The sequence below is a fragment of the Quercus suber genome, unplaced genomic scaffold (assembly GCF_002906115.3).
Source record: "Quercus suber isolate HL8 unplaced genomic scaffold, Cork oak 2.0 scaffold_909, whole genome shotgun sequence".
Lineage (NCBI taxonomy): Eukaryota > Viridiplantae > Streptophyta > Magnoliopsida > Fagales > Fagaceae > Quercus > Quercus suber.
The window spans coordinates 17,369-36,348 of record NW_027070333.1 but is presented as its reverse complement, the minus strand read 5'-3'; the positions used below and the strand labels follow the sequence as shown (position 1 = coordinate 36,348).

Genomic DNA, 18,980 nt, shown 5'->3' with positions numbered 1-18,980 from the left:
TTAAATAATTTAATTACTATATACTCAGCTTACACTCTTTCAATCACCATCTATTTGGCAAAAATTGAAATTGACCATCACTTGTCAACCAACAAAAACCCTTAATCAACCTCCTCAAAACAGACAGTGAAAACCCAAATCAACCACCATAACACGACGAAGCAAAAACTCAAATCGAACACCAATAAAAAGTTAGCCACCAAAAACCAAACCTCCATAACAGGAGTTTTTATTTTGTGCTAAATATTCGTTTTTTGAAGATTATTTTGTTAAATTAAAAGTTTCTATTGCAACTTATTTACTTATGTATCATCTTTTTGGAACTCAACTTTCTCAAAATCAAATTCAAATTCAAAGTAAAACTCTATTTCACCAAAGTCGAGTTCTATGCAATTTTGTTATATGTGGCTGTTGTGAATTGAGAAATAAAAGATAGTGTAGCCAACTCCTACTTAAATGTAAATACAAATTGAAATTAAATCCTAATCCTCATCCTAACCTATTGCATAATTTTATTAGAATTCTATTCAAATTCAAACTTCTTCAACTACTTCAGAATTATTTGCCATTTGGCCTTGGGACACAACATTCGCTTCCCCTTCAGATGATCTTGTCCTCAAGATTCTACAACATAGAAATTAACCCTTGCTCACATTGATTGGAGAATACTCGGCCTCATATTTTGAAGTGTTGAAGGAAAATTATGACCATGGAGACTTGCACAAATTCTTTAACCATTTTTGTGAGCACTAGAAACAAAAATATCTTGCTTCTCATACCCTTGAACTCATCAGGAATGGCAAATTCAGTGTGTGGGATTGAGATCGACTCTTTTGAATTCATGAAAAGATCCCTTTGATCAACATTTTCCACTTCATTGAATCTTTGATCTTCAAACTCATTTTTTGTAGAAAGTGCACCCCCCAACATATTACTTTCTTGAATTGTTGGTGATGCTTAGAGTACATCACTTTGATTCTCCGAAATTTCATGGGATCCTTGATCTTTTGATTGTTCTTTGAGTTCCAAAAGAACATTGGATTGTTTATCTAAGACCTCTATCATTTGATCCCAAGAATCTTGCATCTTTGCTTCCATCCTTGCTATGCTTTTGGACATGTCCTTGGTAATATCTAACATTCGGTTGACAATTTCCGACATGCTCTCCATTCTTTGTTTGCTGGGATTGACGCTCTTGATAGGTAGATGTGGTTTTTTTTTTTTTTTTTTTTNAGCTCTAGGGAGTTAGTTAATAAACCTCCAATCACACAAGTTTCCTCTGACAAGGTTTTGCAACACGTTCATTCTGTTACTAAGTCTCCCTCTTTAAGTTGTATTTTTGAAGTGAGGAATTGCCTTTCACCATTGCAACTTCATTTAAAATAAATCCTACTTGAAATGGAATGTTTTAAGATTCCTTATGCAGTGTCACAGCCTCATAGAAACCTCCATTCTCTGCTATCTCCTTCTTAGTCAGTTAGGGACTTACATTTGGGTGACTATTTAATTTATGTTTGAGGTTTACCATCCTTGAACTAATCTTTTATTTATTTTTTTATAAATCTAGTAACTGTTATAGCACAGAATATTTTGTGCATCATATATTGGATGGTATATATGGCTTCCAGGTTACTAGCAACACATTAAGTTAAATTTGGATCTTTTTGTGGAAAGCTGTAGAAGTGACCTGTTTTATATGGCATGGAGCTGACATTTGTGCCTCTATCTTGTAATTAATTTCAGGATTATCTTGTATCTCAATCAATGAATCAAACGGTTAGGTTGGTAAGGGAAAAGTTCAATAAGGTGATAACCCTCTAATGCATAATTTTTCTTCCAAAAGCTTCTCACTAGTTTTGGATTTTGAAAATTGCTTTAGGGTGTGGAACTTTGAAAACAATTTCTTTTTCTGTCTAGATTCAATCAAGTAGTGAGCATCTACAAGCTGAGTCTGCATCAAAGAAACCTTGAGTAGACAATATAAGAAGAATCTAACAAATTGTGAAAGATGGAGAGGAGAGGGCTGAGTTGATTCTACAAGGTGTTTTTTCATCACACCTAAACCTCCGACATGTGCACACCTGCTTGCTACATCCATCAAATTTCGATAATGTAAATGCTATGTCCTCATTTCTTTTTCTTTTTCTTTTTTCCTTTCTGAATGCATATTGAATCACGTAATCCTTAAAATCTTCATAAGAACAATATTCAACATTGTTAAAAGTTTGTGATATATTAAACACAGTTTTGCATAATTGAGTCAAAAGAGATCATGTATTGGTTATATATTTCTCTATGGAAAATGAAGAGGAATTTCCTATTCTTCTGTTTCTCATTTACCCAAGTCCTTCTGGCCTACCCTAGACATAAGTGCCTATATTGGAGCCTCTCTATTCTGCTTTTTCATGGGACATATTTTTTATATTAAGCACTAGAATTAGAAGGGTATAAGAGGAGTTTAGCTAGAATCTCCTTCTAAAGTTCCCAAAATAATCTTTGAAGAGCAAGTAGGTATAGGTTTAAGAGTCAATGAGTTCCAACTTAAATGGCATTGCTCACTCTGCGAGAGAGTTCTTTAAAGAGTAAGTAGATACAGGTTCAAGAGTAAATGCGTTCTAATTTAAATGGCATTGCTCACTTTGTAAGAGAGTTCTTTCAAGAGTAACTAGGTACAAGTTTTAGAATCAACATTTTCTAACTTAAACAGGATTTGCTCACTTTGTAAGATAGTTCTTTAAAGAGTAAGCAGGTACAGGTTTAAGAGTAATTTTCTTACATATATGGCACTTGCTCGCTTTGTAAGAGTAAGGTGGAGGATGAGGTGGTGTGATTATATAACCTATTGGATGCATGTGTAATTACCAATAAAAAAAAGTAGGTACAGGTTCAAGATATAGTGCCAGATAATGACTCTGCAATGGCTACTTGGCTATGTTTCTATCCGTTTTTCGGATGCATGGCATTAGTGATGACAACCTAGAGATACAAATACTCGGCCTCATAGACGAGCTAAGCAGCCGGTGCCCCTGCTTTTACATGGAGTCAACCAAACAAACAAAAAAAAAAAAGCTCTTTTAAGACCTGCAATTTTTTCTTTTCTCATTGACGCACCAACAACTATATAAGCTGCCACCAATTGAGGAGTCTGAAAGAGCAACCAAACAACAACTGAGTCGACCAAGTATCAGAATTCAAGTGAGTAGAAGTGAAGGGATGCAGGATGACTTGCCAAAATAAAAATAGAAACCACTCTTTGTAAACACTTCTCTTTTTGTTTTTTTTGTTTTTGGCTAAACTTCAATGTCAAATAAACAATATTCTTTTGATTGATATTATTCTTTTGGACAAAACTTAAGTACAGTGTCTTAGGTGTTGCTCTTTAGGTTTCCTTCTTAAGATTCAGACATGTGGTTACTTCACTAAAAAATACATTTCTATCTCATGAGAAAATATTCATATGGTAGAATCTTAAGAGGGGGAACCTAAGGTACATCAACTAAGTCTTGTCCTATTCTTTTTTGAAATGGTCAATATTTTTCTAATTTCTTTTGGCTGAATTAAAATTTTTAAGTTTCAAATTTATTATTCAAATTCACACTCTTTTAAGGAGATTATTATGATAACCAAAACTTATTATTTAATTACAAGTGATATTACTCAAATAATTAATAGCCTCTCAACCCAAACTTGTATTTTCCCATTCTTAAGTAGATATACCAAATTGGACCGAAATGACCTGAAATTAACCAAATGGACAAAATGGACTGAAGTGGATTGAACATGACTGAATTGACCGAAGTAGACTAAATAGATCGAAGTAGACCGAATAGACCGAATTGGACTGAATAGTTTGAATTGACCGAATAAACCTAATTGGACTGAAGTGGACTGAAATATATCGAATTGGATCTAATTAAGGAAGTAGACCGAAATAGACCAAAATGGATAGAATGCCGATCTGTAATTAGGATAGCTAAGATTGTGTTTTGATATAAACTCAAATTCTTACTTCCAAAATAATCTTCTTTTTTTATTACAAAAAATTCCAAAATAATAAAGTATTAACTCAAACAAAAATCAAAACAAAAATGAGAGAGAGAGAGAGAGAGAGTATCCACTTTTTCAATAACGAATGTGAGAGAGAATAATAAAAAGTTTATAGAAAATAATATGAGAAGAAAAAAAAGTAAAAATAAAAAATATAGTAATAAACACCAAATTATCCAACTCGTGTAAAGTTATATAATAAAATAACATTATATTCTTATATACTATTTTATAATGCAATAGGATAACATCTATGAAATCAAAGAGAAGAAAAAAGATAACAACTTAATCATCAACCCAAAATAGAGTTCCAAATAATTCAAAAATTCATCAACCTAAAGTAGAGATGTAAGAAAAAAAAATCCACCAAAATATGGAGAATTTTTTTTGACAAAGAGAGAGACAAATAACCTTTTGTGTGTGAGAAAAGTATGTATAGAATGAGAGAGAGAGAGAGAGAGAGAGAGAATTGTAAATTTATAGTGAGAGGAGGGAAATAAGGAAAAAATAAAAATAAAAATAAAGGAAAATAAATGGATAGAGGAAAAGTGATATTAAGATAGATAGTAGTGGGGAAATGAAAAGGTAAAAGGAATGAGAAAAGTTTGAGAAAGTATAACAATAAGTTTGTAAATTAATAAAAAAAAAGAATAAGAGAGAGAATGTTGGAAATGGGTGGATGATGTGGCTACTGATGTGACTCACCAGAATCGTTGCAACAATAATTGTTACCCTTCAGCTTTTAGATATATATAAATTTGATTTACAAATTTTTAGTTATTACATTTGCCCAAAGTTTGGATTAAAGTGAATTCAATAGGGTTCTGTCAAATAAACAGTATCTCACTTGTGTGGGGTATTTTTTTTTTCTCTATAGATTTTTCTTCCTCCATTTTTCTTGTATGGATGCTGAGAAACTACAAGAAGAAACCCAAGAAGACACACTCTGTATTCTCAAATTTATAAAGGAAATTAACCGATTTCATAAGATAAGGTAAAAATTAAAAAGGTTAAAAAAGTTTTTGATCGAAATGTAGAGACCAAAAGTGAACGCTTCAAGTTTCAATGTCAACCCCTAAAGAGGGGCAATGCATGGGAGGAAGATTGACTATCTTTGTCGCCTTTTTTATTGCAATTTCCACCTCATCTTTCTCGAGTCCCAATCTTTTGTCCCATTTTCTCTGTTCTACTCTATACTCCGCCAATAAACACACACCACGTGTCCACCTATTTAATTAAATTTGACTTTTTTTTTATTTTTTATTTTTATATATTTTAATTATCTAAAATAAAAAAACACCACACCGGCCATCACCACCCACCATCAACCTTCGCCGGCATCGTCCTCATCCATCTGGCCGTCGTCCGCCTACTGCCGGCTTCTGACGTCGGCAGCATCGCCGACCACGGCCAACCTACCTATTTAATTAAATCCAACCCCAGCCTTACTGTTCCTTTCAAACCCATCAACTAGGTGAAACCCATGTTTCAAAGTTCAAACCCAAGCCAATATCATCACCTTCAACCCACCACCACCACCATTAACCTTCATTGGTACCAGTCGGCGGCGCCACCAACATCTCTGGTTACTGCCAAACATCATCTCCGGTCTGCACCGTCAATCTCAAACCCACTAATCGCTATAGCTGAAACCCATGTTTCCAACCCATGTTTTATCACCATAGCTAAAACCCATGTTTCAAACCCATTCCTCATTCTCATTTTTTTTTTCCTCTTCCTAGTCTCCTGGACTACTTTTCTGTTTTTGCTCTTTAATTTTCATTTTCATTCTCTTTTATTTCTCTTTTATTTCCTGATTTTTATACTATTACCGAACCCATTTTGTGTTAGTTCTCTTTGATTTGTTTTGTTGTCTTTGGTTGATTCAATGATTGAGTTTCTCTTTGGAGTTTGGTTATTAGGATTTGATGATATTGGCTTAGGTTTGAAACATGAGATTCTAGTTGGTCGGTTTGAAGGCAACAGTGGGGATGGGGTTGGATTTAATTTAATAGGTGGGTTGGTCATGGCCAGCGATGCTGACGACGACAGAGGTCGGCAGTAGGCGGACGGAGGACGGAGGCCGGAGGACGGTGCTGGCAAAGGTTGATGGTGGGTGGTGATGGCCCGTGTGAGGTGTTATTTTATTTTAGATAATTAAAATAAAAAAGTCAAATTTAATTAAATAGATAGACATGTGGCGTGTGTTTATTGGTGAAGTATAGAGTGGAACAAACAAAATGGGACACAAGATTTGGACTCATCTTTCCCATTATGAAACTTGTTTGACTTTTTAGTCGTGTCTCAATCTATTATAAATGACTCGTATGCTTTTCTCAATCACAGAAATTATAGGCCCTGTGCAGGTAATGCAGCTTTTATCTTTCTTTGTAATATGTTTCTCAAAATTATACCCAAAATTTTTTTTTTCTTTGTAAACTCCATTGCCACCATCCATCGTTGACTATGAGTTGTGATTCATTGGTTCCATCATCCACACAGTATGTCTTTGATCAATTCTACTTTTAATTTTTATTTCAGCAAGTCATCTTTTCAAAGTTTTTGTTATTGTTTTTGACCAAATTTTTTTGTTCCTAACAACATAAATTTATATATAAATTACAATTCATAATTTATGCTGTAGGGTCTGTTTTTGTTACCAAGCCCAAAAGATATGGGTTAAAGGCCCAACGAACTCAGGACAATGAATTTGTAGAGAGTGGACAAAAGAGCTGGGCTGGTTATGAAGTAAACAATGGTTGGCTAGGTTACTTGCAGTAATGATAACATGAAATAATGCTTAAACAACTCCGTGAATGAATGTTCGAAGAGATGTTTTATTAAGTGAACAGTGATTACAACATTCAGAGCTACAGTAAAACTTCTCTTTCTTTCTCTCTCATGTCCCTCTTATCAGGGACCCTTCTTCTTTATATAGCATCCTTTCCCATCATCTTCATCGTCCACCTGTTCTTCATCCGCGTATCTACTTTAATACATGTCACGTCATGTGCTTACTTTAGTTCTTTGTGAGTGGCGGTAGTTAAGGTTACATTGTTCAGGGGTCTTCTCCACATAAATGCGGCCAGAAAAGCTGTTGCAGTGCATTAAATACGGTGGTGGCAGCTTTTCCTTTAGATATCACATCGTTCTGATCATCTCCAGACCTACCAAGAACTTATCATCATCATTGGGATCGCTAGGAAGATTATACGGACCTTCCACACGTTTGTTTGATCAAGGCTATTTGTGGCCGAGGAGTGAGACATCTTCGGACCAGTAATGACCTCTTCGGACGGTACTCCCCCTCTACTTCTGGGCTTCCTGCCTTCAGATGGGCCGTCCCCACCCAACTATTGCTCCTCGGAAATATAATACTTCTTAATCCGGTACTCTAGGCCCGTTAAGTAGCTCTGGGTTTTTACCCCCCACATATGCAATAATAATTAATATAATGATATTTCACTAAATTTTATTTACCATAAAATTAATGAACAAGTTAAAAGATATTACCTCATTAATACTTCAAAGTAAATTTATATCATAAGAGATAAATTACTGTCAATTTCTTGAGTATGAGGTATAAAAGATCTTAAATCCACCAAAGCGTGCCAATAAAAAAATAAAAAATTTGGTGGTACAAAAATTATAAATTTTTAGGAATTGTTAATACCACTATAATCTAGAGCTTTTGCCAAGTTGTGTATGAGAAGAAAAAAAAAAAAATTTACTTTAGTCAAAGGTTTAGATAAACATCGAGAGGGATGAGACAAATAAACCGTCTATGAGGATACTCACTTAGGGCCTGGACGTCACAAAAGCTAGGTTCAAAGGAAAGAACTAATAATAGAGTAGTTTGAATAAAATGCACTAATTAAATTTATTTTTGAGTAGAAGTACTATTGTCCCTCCCTATGGTGTAAGTGCATGTATCTTGTAACGTTATATAAGATGAATTTTCTATTAAAAACTCTTAATGTGGTCTATAGCTCTTATGAGAGGGATGTTAAAGTTAGGAGAGCACACTTGAGAAACACACCTAAGTGAGCATGGAAGTGAGACAACGTCCTTTGAGAATAAGGCTAATTATTTAAGTTGCTCATGAAAATTGGGATCAAGCACAAGGCTGTAATGTGCTGGCTTGAAAACTCGTGATAGAGTATTGAAATATTATGTGTATGATGAAAAGTCATAGTTCAAGACATTGTCCATTATTGACTTAATTTGGAACAATATTGCTAAAACACTAAATTAGGGTTCAAGCTATTGGTACCCTCAGTCCCTCACTATGCATGGTATTCTATCTTAACCCAAAAAGGTCTTATATGTACTTAGCTGTAATTTTATAAAAATAATTGGGGGATTGTTGGACTATTTTTATAAAATGTATTTTAATTATTGATTAAATATCCATTTAAGTGATTTTTTAGTGTCAGATAATGCCATGTATTATAACAAATGGTATTCATATACGTTATTTGTAACTAGCTATTAACTATATAGTGGGTTTTAATTAACTTAACTAGTAAAGTCTTTGATAGTTGTATAAGAGATTTAGAGTTTAATTTTCGCCTACACCAAAAACTGATTGGTGTTTTAGTCTGATAATAAAGAACTATCATTAGGAGTGGACGCTATAAGTTGAAACTCTTTAAAAAAAAAACTATTAACTATATAATTATTGGCTTACTGTTGCTGTATTACAATGACTTACCATGACAATTTACTATTAAATTGATTAATCAAAGCTATTAAAAGGAAAAGTAAATTATATATAGTAATTTCCAATCAAACATGATATTAAATGGATGGATTTACTAGTCTATACAAGGCCTATATGTCCGGTCATAATGAGATCTTCTAATTGTTTCATCTCACACTTCTATGTGATAGAAAAATTTGTCTAAATACTTTGCTCAATCAAATTTTCTCTCCTCTCTTGGAAAAATATATCCTCCTTTATATTATATTTCTGGGTTAAGAAAATCTTCTTATCCTACAAGTGGTGTACTTGTTAGCATTTATAGCTTGATAGTTAGGTTTGTTGTATTTCGAGAGCAGCAAACAAAATTGTATTGTCTCAAGAGAGTGACTTGGTTCGCCACTCAACTCCACCACCTTAAACTTATGAAATTGGTGGTAATTTTTTTTTATATTATTATGAGATGATTTTGAAGTGAGGTAATATCTCAACTTGCTTTCTAATTTTATGGTAAATATAATTTTAGTGAATATGATTATATAAATTATTAATTGTAATTTATTTATTAATTTATGTTATTAGGAACAACTTAAAAACTCTTAGAAAAATTCTTTGTAAGAAATCTCTGTACATTTTTAAATCTTATTGATTGACGAAAGATAAACCAAACCTAATTGGCCTTTATTCCTCTAATTATTTTTTAAAACACATTTCCTTCAATTTTCATTTTCTCTATTCATTAAGATTGTCTTTCCAGGAAATCTCTGCATTTTTTTTCCTTACAATTAGCGAAGGAAGAGAAATTTGAACACCAGTTCTTAGCAATGTTACTGAGTTACATTATTCTCGACAAGTTCTAACTTCCAATAAACTCTAAGTTGCATTGCATAAATAGCAATGTTACTGAGTTACACTATTCTTGACAAGTTGTTCTAACTTCTAATAAACTGTAAGTTGCATTGCATATAAAAAGTGCACAATTACAAAACTGCGGTGGAATAAAAGGAAGGTATTACTCTCAGTTCTTCTGGCCCGAGAACTTCTTTCCAGTGAGACCGCAGGTAAGGCCCTCATTAGGTATCGTACTCAAACGATCAACACCTTCAGCAAAGACCACACCCATACCCATATGCAAATGAGGTTCAATGTGGCAATGGAAGGCCCATACTCCTGGATTATCAGCCACAAACCTTAAAGCTGTCCATCCATATGGGAAAATGATTGCAGAGTTCCTCAACGGTGGGTTCTTCAAGTTTAGTTTCTTCTCATCATTTTCTGCAGAAAATTTCCCATCACCATACCCCAACACCCAAAAATCATGACCATGCAAGTGCCAAGGGTGTATTTCACTAACATTGGCATTCAATGCATTGGCATTTTGAAGTATCACGTCCACTGTAGTATTGAAACCTAGCATGTAAACCCCATTTCCATAAGTTGAGTTAGGATTCACTGGTGGTTTCGTCACATCATAATTAATGCTATCAAAGTTCTCTGGTGGGTTCTTTTGGTCAAAAGCATTTTTAAGACCATATTTTATGGAGCCCAAGTAAGGTGTAGGTGGTAATACTAAGGACACATTGTTTAGTGCCCACTTGGTATATCCATTGATTTTGTTTTGAGTGTTGAGGAGGATGATTCTGCGGTCATGGTTTACAGGAGGCTTTGGGGTCCCCATGAGAGCAAGAATTTTGTTGGTAAAGGCTTTGCTGTGGTTATAATCGTTCCATACAGGAGTGATTGGAGGTGCAGAAATAGGAAGCTTTGAGGCTGAATTTGGTTTGTAATTTAGGATGGTAAGGCCTTGAGGGGTTTGAGGAAGCCTTCCTCTTACACCTATCGAAAGCCAGTAGTTATTGGAAGGGTCTTGGTTTGTGGTTAATAGGACTGAGTAGCTCTCGCCGGAGTATATGTCTAAGTCATCAACCTCAAATGGTTGGACGTAGTTCCCGTCGGCTTCCACCACCAGCATTTTGTGATTCTAGATGCAACAATCAACAAACATGTGTAAGTCTTTTTGTTAGAGCCGAGAAAGTTACAGTTTAACACTGAAGAGATTGAAAAGCCTGAAAATACATAAAATAAAATTGTGTCTAAGTCTAGGAAGTAGAGATAATCGTTTTTTACGATAAAAATGATAATAAGGAGTGATTTCATATGAAAATAATGTTATTCAAATTATAATGTCATGTCTGTTATGAAAATAATTATGAAAATGATTGTTCTTGTCTTTTTATCTTCGCTCATCTAACCAATAGTTTAGCTAAGTCTCTCCCAAAACTAATAAAAATATACGCTTGATCCTAAACTATTAGGGCGGCAGGTTATCTTGAATTGGGGATGTGCTAGCTATGTCTGCCCTTTCATCTAAAAAATTACTAGTCACAATTAAACACATCAATATAATTCTTTATATAGTCCATCTAAACTTAATACATGTCTGATTTAGACCTAAGATATGTATTCGAACAATATCTTCATTGCATAAATCCAAATACAATATATATATATTTTCCATACAGGAGTGATTGGAGGTGCAGAAATAGGAAGCTTTGAGGCTGAATTTGGTTTGTAATTTAGGATGGTAAGGCCTTGAGGGGTTTGAGGAAGCCTTCCTCTTACACCTATCGAAAGCCAGTAGTTATTGGAAGGGTCTTGGTTTGTGGTTAATAGGACTGAGTAGCTCTCGCCGGAGTATATGTCTAAGTCATCAACCTCAAATGGTTGGACGTAGTTCCCGTCGGCTTCCACCACCAGCATTTTGTGATTCTAGATGCAACAATCAACAAACATGTGTAAGTCTTTTTGTTAGAGCCGAGAAAGTTACAGTTTAACACTGAAGAGATTGAAAAGCCTGAAAATACATAAAATAAAATTGTGTCTAAGTCTAGGAAGTAGAGATAATCGTTTTTTACGATAAAAATGATAATAAGAAGTGATTTCATATGAAAATAATGTTATTCAAATTATAATGTCACGTCTGTTATGAAAATAATTATGAAAATGATTGTTCTTGTCTTTTTATCTTCGCTCATCCAACCAATAGTTTAGCTAAGTCTCTCCCAAAACTAATAAAAATATACGCTTGATCCTAAACTATTAGGGCGGCAGGTTATCTTGAATTGGGGATGTGCTAGCTATGTCTGCCCTTTCATCTAAAAAATTACTAGTCACAATTAAACACATCAATATAATTCTTTATATAGTCCATCTAAACTTAATACATGTCTGATTTAGACCTAAGATATGTATTCGAACAATATCTTCATTGCATAAATCCAAATACAATATATATATATGTGTGTGTGTGTGTGTGTGAGCAATTACAAATCATTCACCTATCAAGTGGCTATTAATTCGTTTCTTAGAAACATATCATAATTTCTCCAATTGATTGAATAATATTCCCTAAATTATTAAAGTTTGGATTCTCTACATAATATATATTCCAGGGCATATTTTGGAGGTATTTTCCGTAGTTAGAAGATTGACGGTATCTTCTGATTATTGTAAATGGTTTCAAGGGTATTTTAGAGATTTTGGGAAAGTTTTTGATTATTCTGTAGGCTTTGAGATATTAATTTTGATTATTTTAGAAGTTTTAAAAGTGCTTTAGCTATTTTGTAAGTTTTAAGGGGGAAACTTTGAAGGTTGTTTGGTTGGTTGATATGAATAATAGTTAGTTTTTTTTTTAATTGGCCAAGGGGAAGTTTAGATACTCGATGTCTCGATTGAAAACATTAAAATATGTCAATTGAGTGAGATTTATAAATCTCTTAACAACAATAGTTTGTTAAACGAGTATATACTCCGGCCAAACCACATCAATACCCTACTACTTTTGCGACCCGGGCCGACTATTCCCAATCCTATTCTTTGTGCATTTTATGTTGCTTCATGGGAAAGCATCTAGTGATGATGCAAAGCAGGCATGCACTAAAATATTCCTGGTACGAATATTAAGCAACCACATGCATTTTCTTTTTCTTTTTGCTACAGAGGTAGCACACATTTTCAGAGTTGTATAGGACTCAAAAGCATTCAAATTTTCAGACATGCCAAAGTGGTATAAGCCAATTTTCGACACCTACTCCACGATTATTTGCCCCCACCCACTCCACATCCCTAATCCTTTTAAACAAGCCATGTGTTCACCAAAATAAAAATAGAAAGGAATGGAAAAAAACACTTAAAAATTCTGAATAAGTGATCATTAAATTCATATATATATATATATATTTCTAAACTTTTTAGATAGTTAATTAGTTATCATAATATTAAAATAAATGATGCTGTTAAAAATTAAGGCGTAAGGTATTAAAATTAATAGTTTAAGACAGATACGTAGTTTCATACCAAAAAAAAAAAAAAATCTATTATGTAAATTAACCACAGGTATTATTTTGACACCTAAATGATTGGAAAACAATTTATACTTTCAGAAATCTTAATAAATAGGCATGGCTTAATGAAAATGATTTTGTTTTGTGGGTTGTTTACATAAAATACCAGATGGTGTTCATATGAATTTGTAGAACCAAATTAGGTCTAAGTACATCCTATATGGGATTTCTCAATGACAGAGTCAAAGATTTTAGTGTAGACGACAACTATACAAGACTAAATAAAAAGTGGTAACATATTTTATCACTACAAAGCATACTCTATTTAGGTTTGGCCGTTTTTGGTGGGGGTCAAGGGGCAATTTTGGTCAACCCATTGTTATGTGAAACTATAGGGATACATTCATCCCTTGTTTTCAGAGCATTTTAAAGGATTCCAAAATTTGGCACACATTAAAAAAAAAAAAAAATCTATTATGTAAATTAACCACAGGTATTATTTTGACACCTAAATGATTGGAAAACAATTTATACTTTCAGAAATCTTAATAAATAGGCATGGCTTAATGAAAATGATTTTGTTTTGTGGGTTGTTTACATAAAATACCAGATGGTGTTCATATGAATTTGTAGAAACTAATTAGGTCTAAGTACATCCTATATGGGGTTTCTCAATGACAGAGTCAAAGATTTTAGTGTAGACGACAACTATACAAGACTAAATAAAAAGTTGGTAACATATTTTATCACTACAAAGCATACTCTATTTAGGTTTGGCCGTTTTTGGTGGGGGTCAAGGGGCAATTTTGGTCAACCCATTGTTATGTGAAACTATAGGGATACATTCATCCCTTGTTTTCAGAGCATTTTAAAGGATTCCAAAATTTGGCACACATAAAAGTTGTATAAAAATATATGGTAGAGCATGTATTCTACTTAGTTCAATTAGTGAATCTTTTGTTATTAAATAGGAGATTTAAAAAAAAAATTGATGTATTCATATGTCTATTAAAAATAAATTTCATTGTATTAAAAAACAACAAAAATAAATAATCAAGAAAAGTGTTACATATATAACATTTCTATAATATTTTTACAATACAGTTGTTATTCGTTCTAATTTGATTTTATAATTTAAATTACTTTTTTGTCCACCCATAACAACTAATAATAACATATCACTTATTATTTGTTACGAAAGTATTGTAAAACTATTATAAACATAACATTTCTTAATAATTCATTTTAAAACACTTTTTATAAAAAATTAAAAAAATGGTCTAAAAAATTAATCAATTTTCTACTTTCCCATAAAAGATCTACTAAACTGGTTTACTAAGCTATGTCATAAGTTAGTAAATCCCGATAAACAAACATTTTCTAGTGTTCCTTTCACTATTTTAACTAGTGGAGTCGGTTTGGTCGTGCAGTTGTAACATCACTTCGGTATCATCTTGTCGTTTCATCTATTATTATTCTATGTTTACATTATTTTATTTTGGGACTCAGGAGTAAGTGGTCATTTCATTTCAGGGGAAGCTATCAGTGGGTTGTGAGTTGTGACCCATCAATGCCAATGACAAATGAGCATCTGGTCTGGTCCAGTAGTACACTGCGAAAGTGAGTATGTGTCACCTCTGCAAACCCAGCAAGCTGGCATGTCATCGGCTAAAATGGCTGTACTCACTTCACATGTATTCTGCCACGAATATCATGCTTCCACCACCACTGATGTTACACCAAGTCATAGATACTATTATTTATATTTGGATACAACTAATTGACGTAAAAACAAGTTGCAAGGGTCCCCTAGCATTAGATACTATTATTTCACTTCCACTCAAAAACAATCAAATATAAGATTTGTTTTTTAATTACTCCAGTTTTATCTCTCTCTCTCTTCTTTTTTTTATTTTTATTTTTTATTTTAACTTTGTTTACTTTGGTAATAGTTGGACACACTCCGACTAATTCTCAAATTTATATTTTGTTTATTTGTTAACTTTTGTTTGAATTTTAGCCTTTTCAATTACATAAGGTGGATTCACGTAAAAATATTAAAATCCAATTAAGAGTAAACACATAAATAGGATGCAAGTTAGGGTGTGTTCCTAGCATTACTATTGCATATTTTACTTCTCTATATTTTTATTTTCTTTTGATTACCATAAATTTTTTTGATTAAATTATTACTTAAATGCTTTGATGATTTTGTTGTTGAAATTAATGCTTTGATTATTTTTTTTAAGAAAATGCTAAAGAGTGCCCTTAAAGTATTGGTTATTTTTTTTTATACAAGATAGAGATTATACTCTAACTTACTTTAAGTGTATATGTGTATGAAACTCTCTTTTAAAAACTTGAACCTCAACCCTTGCTTGCTCTTCACACCATACATACACTTATTTTTGTGAATTGACTATTGTATAAAAAATGTGTGGTGGTTGATTATTATGTATAGTCAAATTTGAGTCTTTTTAACTGTTAATTAGTTCAAAACCACTGCTTGAATTTTATTGGAAAAGAGCAGCGGAATTATTTTATTCCTTCTATAATGATTTAAGCCACTTTTGACAACTTGTCTGTCTCACACTTTGTCAGTCAGTGGCGACAATGAAATGCATAACAAGTGTGATATGACATAACACTACGTTTTAAAATATTCTCATCTGTCAACCAAATTAAAAGGTTTATGGTCTCTACCATATAAATAAATACGTATGTGAAAGCGATCGAATTGAATAATAATATTCTGAAGTTTTACTATTTTAGCACATAAAAAAATGCATGCGCAAAGATGCAAGATATAGTGGCAATGCAAAATTATTACCCCAATGGCCAAGTTGAGTGAAGCTAATGAAGTGGCACTGGCAAGTCTTAGCCTGTAAGTCTTATTTGGGAGCACATGTAGAATCATGGGTGCACATTGTTCCGTTCCTCTTAATTTGCACTGGCTAATGGACGTATTGCTACTGAACTTTGCTGCCAAGGAACAATTGTACTGTCCCCTTCCATTGATCAGCAAGCTCTGCATGGGAATTGGATTCAATAAAAAGGAAAATAATGCATAATAAAAGTTATTTATATTCTATAAGTCTGATAAAAGAATCCTAAACCTATATAATGATCTTTTATGACTTTAACGGGGTGATATAAAATATATCCAATACATGATAAATTTTCTCAAATTTAACTCACTCTCAATAACAATATAATAAAATACAATCAATGCACAGTTAAATCAACAGATAAAAGGCAATTTATGTATAATTAATTGAAGGGTACATACATTAAATTAAAGAAGAAGATACTTTTAATAATGGGAAATGCTAACGAGTGCACTTAAGGCACTGGTTAATGATTCATTTAAAGAAAGTTTTTATGGGAAATGAAAAAAAAGAAATTAATATTTTGACAGATTTTTTCATTTTCCATAAAAATAATATCAAAATTTTTCTAAAATGAATTATTAATCAGTGTTCTAAGACCACTCGTTAGCATTTCCCTTTACAGGATAATAATTCATTAGCTTACATATGATCAGATTCATTATGATAATGTATGTCTTTTTTAGATATATGTATATAGTTTGATTTTTTTTAATACATAAAAATATTATTTAACAGATCATTAAATGCATCTTAACTAGGGAGAGAAAATGAGTTATCATTCTTGGTCGTGTTTTATGAAATCTTGTACAAAACCAATTTTCACTAAAAATAGAATATCAAAATAGTTTCTGGGTGAAATGTATGTAGTGGCGGCTTGATGTATTTGGGGGTCAAAGGCGAAAATTGATTATCTTGTTTTAGATATAAAATTACTACTAATTAACATGAATGAAATTTTATAAACAGAAAAAATTTGACAAAATTTTTCATATTTGTTGATATGGTAGATTAATAATGGTAAGTAAAAAAGTGGTGTTAATGGTAGATTTGGATGAGAACTAGTAAAAGTTTGCTAACTAAACTCTTATTATTATTTTTATTTTTTTTTAGAACTGCAACATTCACAATATTTTTTTACAACAAATCATAGGTTTTAAATTGCTTTTTATTTTCTATTTGAAAATATCACTATAATTGTTTTTTTGCCATTAATAACATGCTGTAACAATCTGCTACTTAGTATTAGTTGTAAAAGTGTTGTGAAAAATATTGTAGACTTTGCATTTTTCTCTTTTTATTTTTTTATTTTTTTTAATCTAGTAAAAAAATATTATTTTATTTATTGATTATAAATAACCCTATTGATTAAAATTTGGAAGCCTTTTTTAACTTTGGGACTTAGGCGACCGTATCTTTTGCTCCACCATTCAGCCGCCTAAATGTGTGCATTGTGGTAACATCTTTCGTAAAAAAAGAGACTTGTATGAAAGTTTTAGAAAAAAAAATAATGTCAGCCATAACAGATTCATAAACAAGTTTTACCTGGGATTCACCAACCCAACGAAATGGGTTGGTGAAGAGGCCAATCTCTTGGTCATGAGTATTTTTGTGCCACCAGTCACTCAACAATAGATTGAGCTCACCATCATAATAGAATGGCTCTTTCTCTCCTTCTGCCAAGTCCACTATCAGAGACCCATACAACCCTGCTGATCTCTGCATGCCCAAGTGCCCATGGTAAAAGTATGTTCCTGGCTGCATGCACCAATATAATTTATAGATAAATTGAACATCATACTTTATTTCCAATCCAAGAGAGCAAACAAAACAGAAGTAGAATACGTTTTTACCTTATCAACTTTAAACCTATAAGTATAGGTCTCTCCAGGGTTGATAGCACACTGTGAAATGGAAGCAGTTCCATCTGCCCAAGGTGTTCCAGTCTGAAAACAAGAATTAATATATTCAGATAAATAAATAACTATAGCCTTAATCCCATACTTCATGCTTTTAATAAAGTAGTGTATTATGATTGACATATAATAAAAATGAACGAAAGTGATACTGCTCTAATTACAACTCTGCTAGCTCATATATCGTGAAAAAAATTATAAATTTATTGTGTACGTAAAATTGTGAAGAAAGTGAGAGCAAAACCTGTCTGATTCCATGCCAGTGAATTACAACTCCTTCAGTGGAGAGTTTGTTAGTGAGTTCAACATTAATGGTATCTCCAACTTTTGCCCGGATCGTCGGACCGGGAAATTGGCCATTGATTGCCATCACAATATTCTCTATGCAATCCGGAGACCAATACTTATACTCCACTTCCCATTTGAAGTGCCTGGTTTTGGCTCCCAAAGATAACTGTATACAAGGTAACAAAATGACACAAATAACAATAGCCCTCACATATCTATAAATTGGGTCAATCGTTAAACCACAAGTTGTACCCATTTTCTGCTAGAGGGGTGCTAAAAAAGATTTTAGTGATTGAAGAAGAAGGAAAATATATTTTAAAAGCAAGCAAAGTCAAGCTATGGCTAGTGGAAGGTTGTGTGGGTGATGAAACTCTTCGTAGTTTTGAAAGGTAGAGGTTTGTTTTGGACAAGGACGATTGCAGTATTGGTTCGATATATATATGCATATATATAGGAATCAGCATAAGACTAATAATCTTACAGTGCCGAATTTGGGGTAGAGAGGAGAGAATTAGGGGGAGAAAGGAGAGAAATGACCTTGCAGACCATTTTTTTTCAGGTTTTGAAGAAAAAAAGGGCCAGTTGAAAATTATTATTGACTTCCTTTATTTAGCATGACTAAAGATAAAATTGTTTTCTATTTAAAGTTTTCTAGAAAACAATTTCATTATACACCAGGTTAAATAAGATAGTTTTCCAACTCATTCTAAGGTTGCTACTAAATAAAAGGAAATGAGATAATTATTTTTTAAAATTCTTTATGAAAAATGATTCTAATTGAGTTGTAGAATTCCTC

The 18,980-nt window shown here is 32.7% G+C and overlaps 1 protein-coding gene across 1 annotated transcript; it reads right to left on the bottom strand.

Annotated features, from left to right (window-relative positions):
• Positions 1-9,535: 9,535 nt before the first annotated feature.
• On the bottom strand, positions 9,536-18,731 carry LOC112026054 (L-ascorbate oxidase). Its single transcript, XM_065768231.1, has 5 exons — positions 18,141-18,731; positions 17,834-17,926; positions 17,526-17,738; positions 15,923-16,120; positions 9,536-10,730 (listed from the first exon to the last, which is right to left on the bottom strand). Exons 1-5 carry the CDS (start codon positions 18,438-18,440, stop codon positions 9,768-9,770), a joined length of 1,767 nt encoding a protein of 588 aa, XP_065624303.1. The 5' UTR covers positions 18,441-18,731; the 3' UTR covers positions 9,536-9,767.
• Positions 18,732-18,980: the final 249 nt, after the last annotated feature.

Coding starts and splice junctions, on each gene's coding strand:
- LOC112026054 (XM_065768231.1), bottom strand. CDS start 18,440: ATGGGTACAACTTGTGGTTTAACGATTGACCCAATTTATAGATATGTG. Junction 17,927..18,140: donor ACTGGCATGGAATCAGACAG/GTTTTGCTCTCA, acceptor TCTTGTTTTCAG/ACTGGAACACCTTGGGCAGA. Junction 10,731..15,922: donor CACTCAACTTGGCCATTGGG/GTAATAATTTTG, acceptor TGTTGCATCTAG/AATCACAAAATGCTGGTGGT.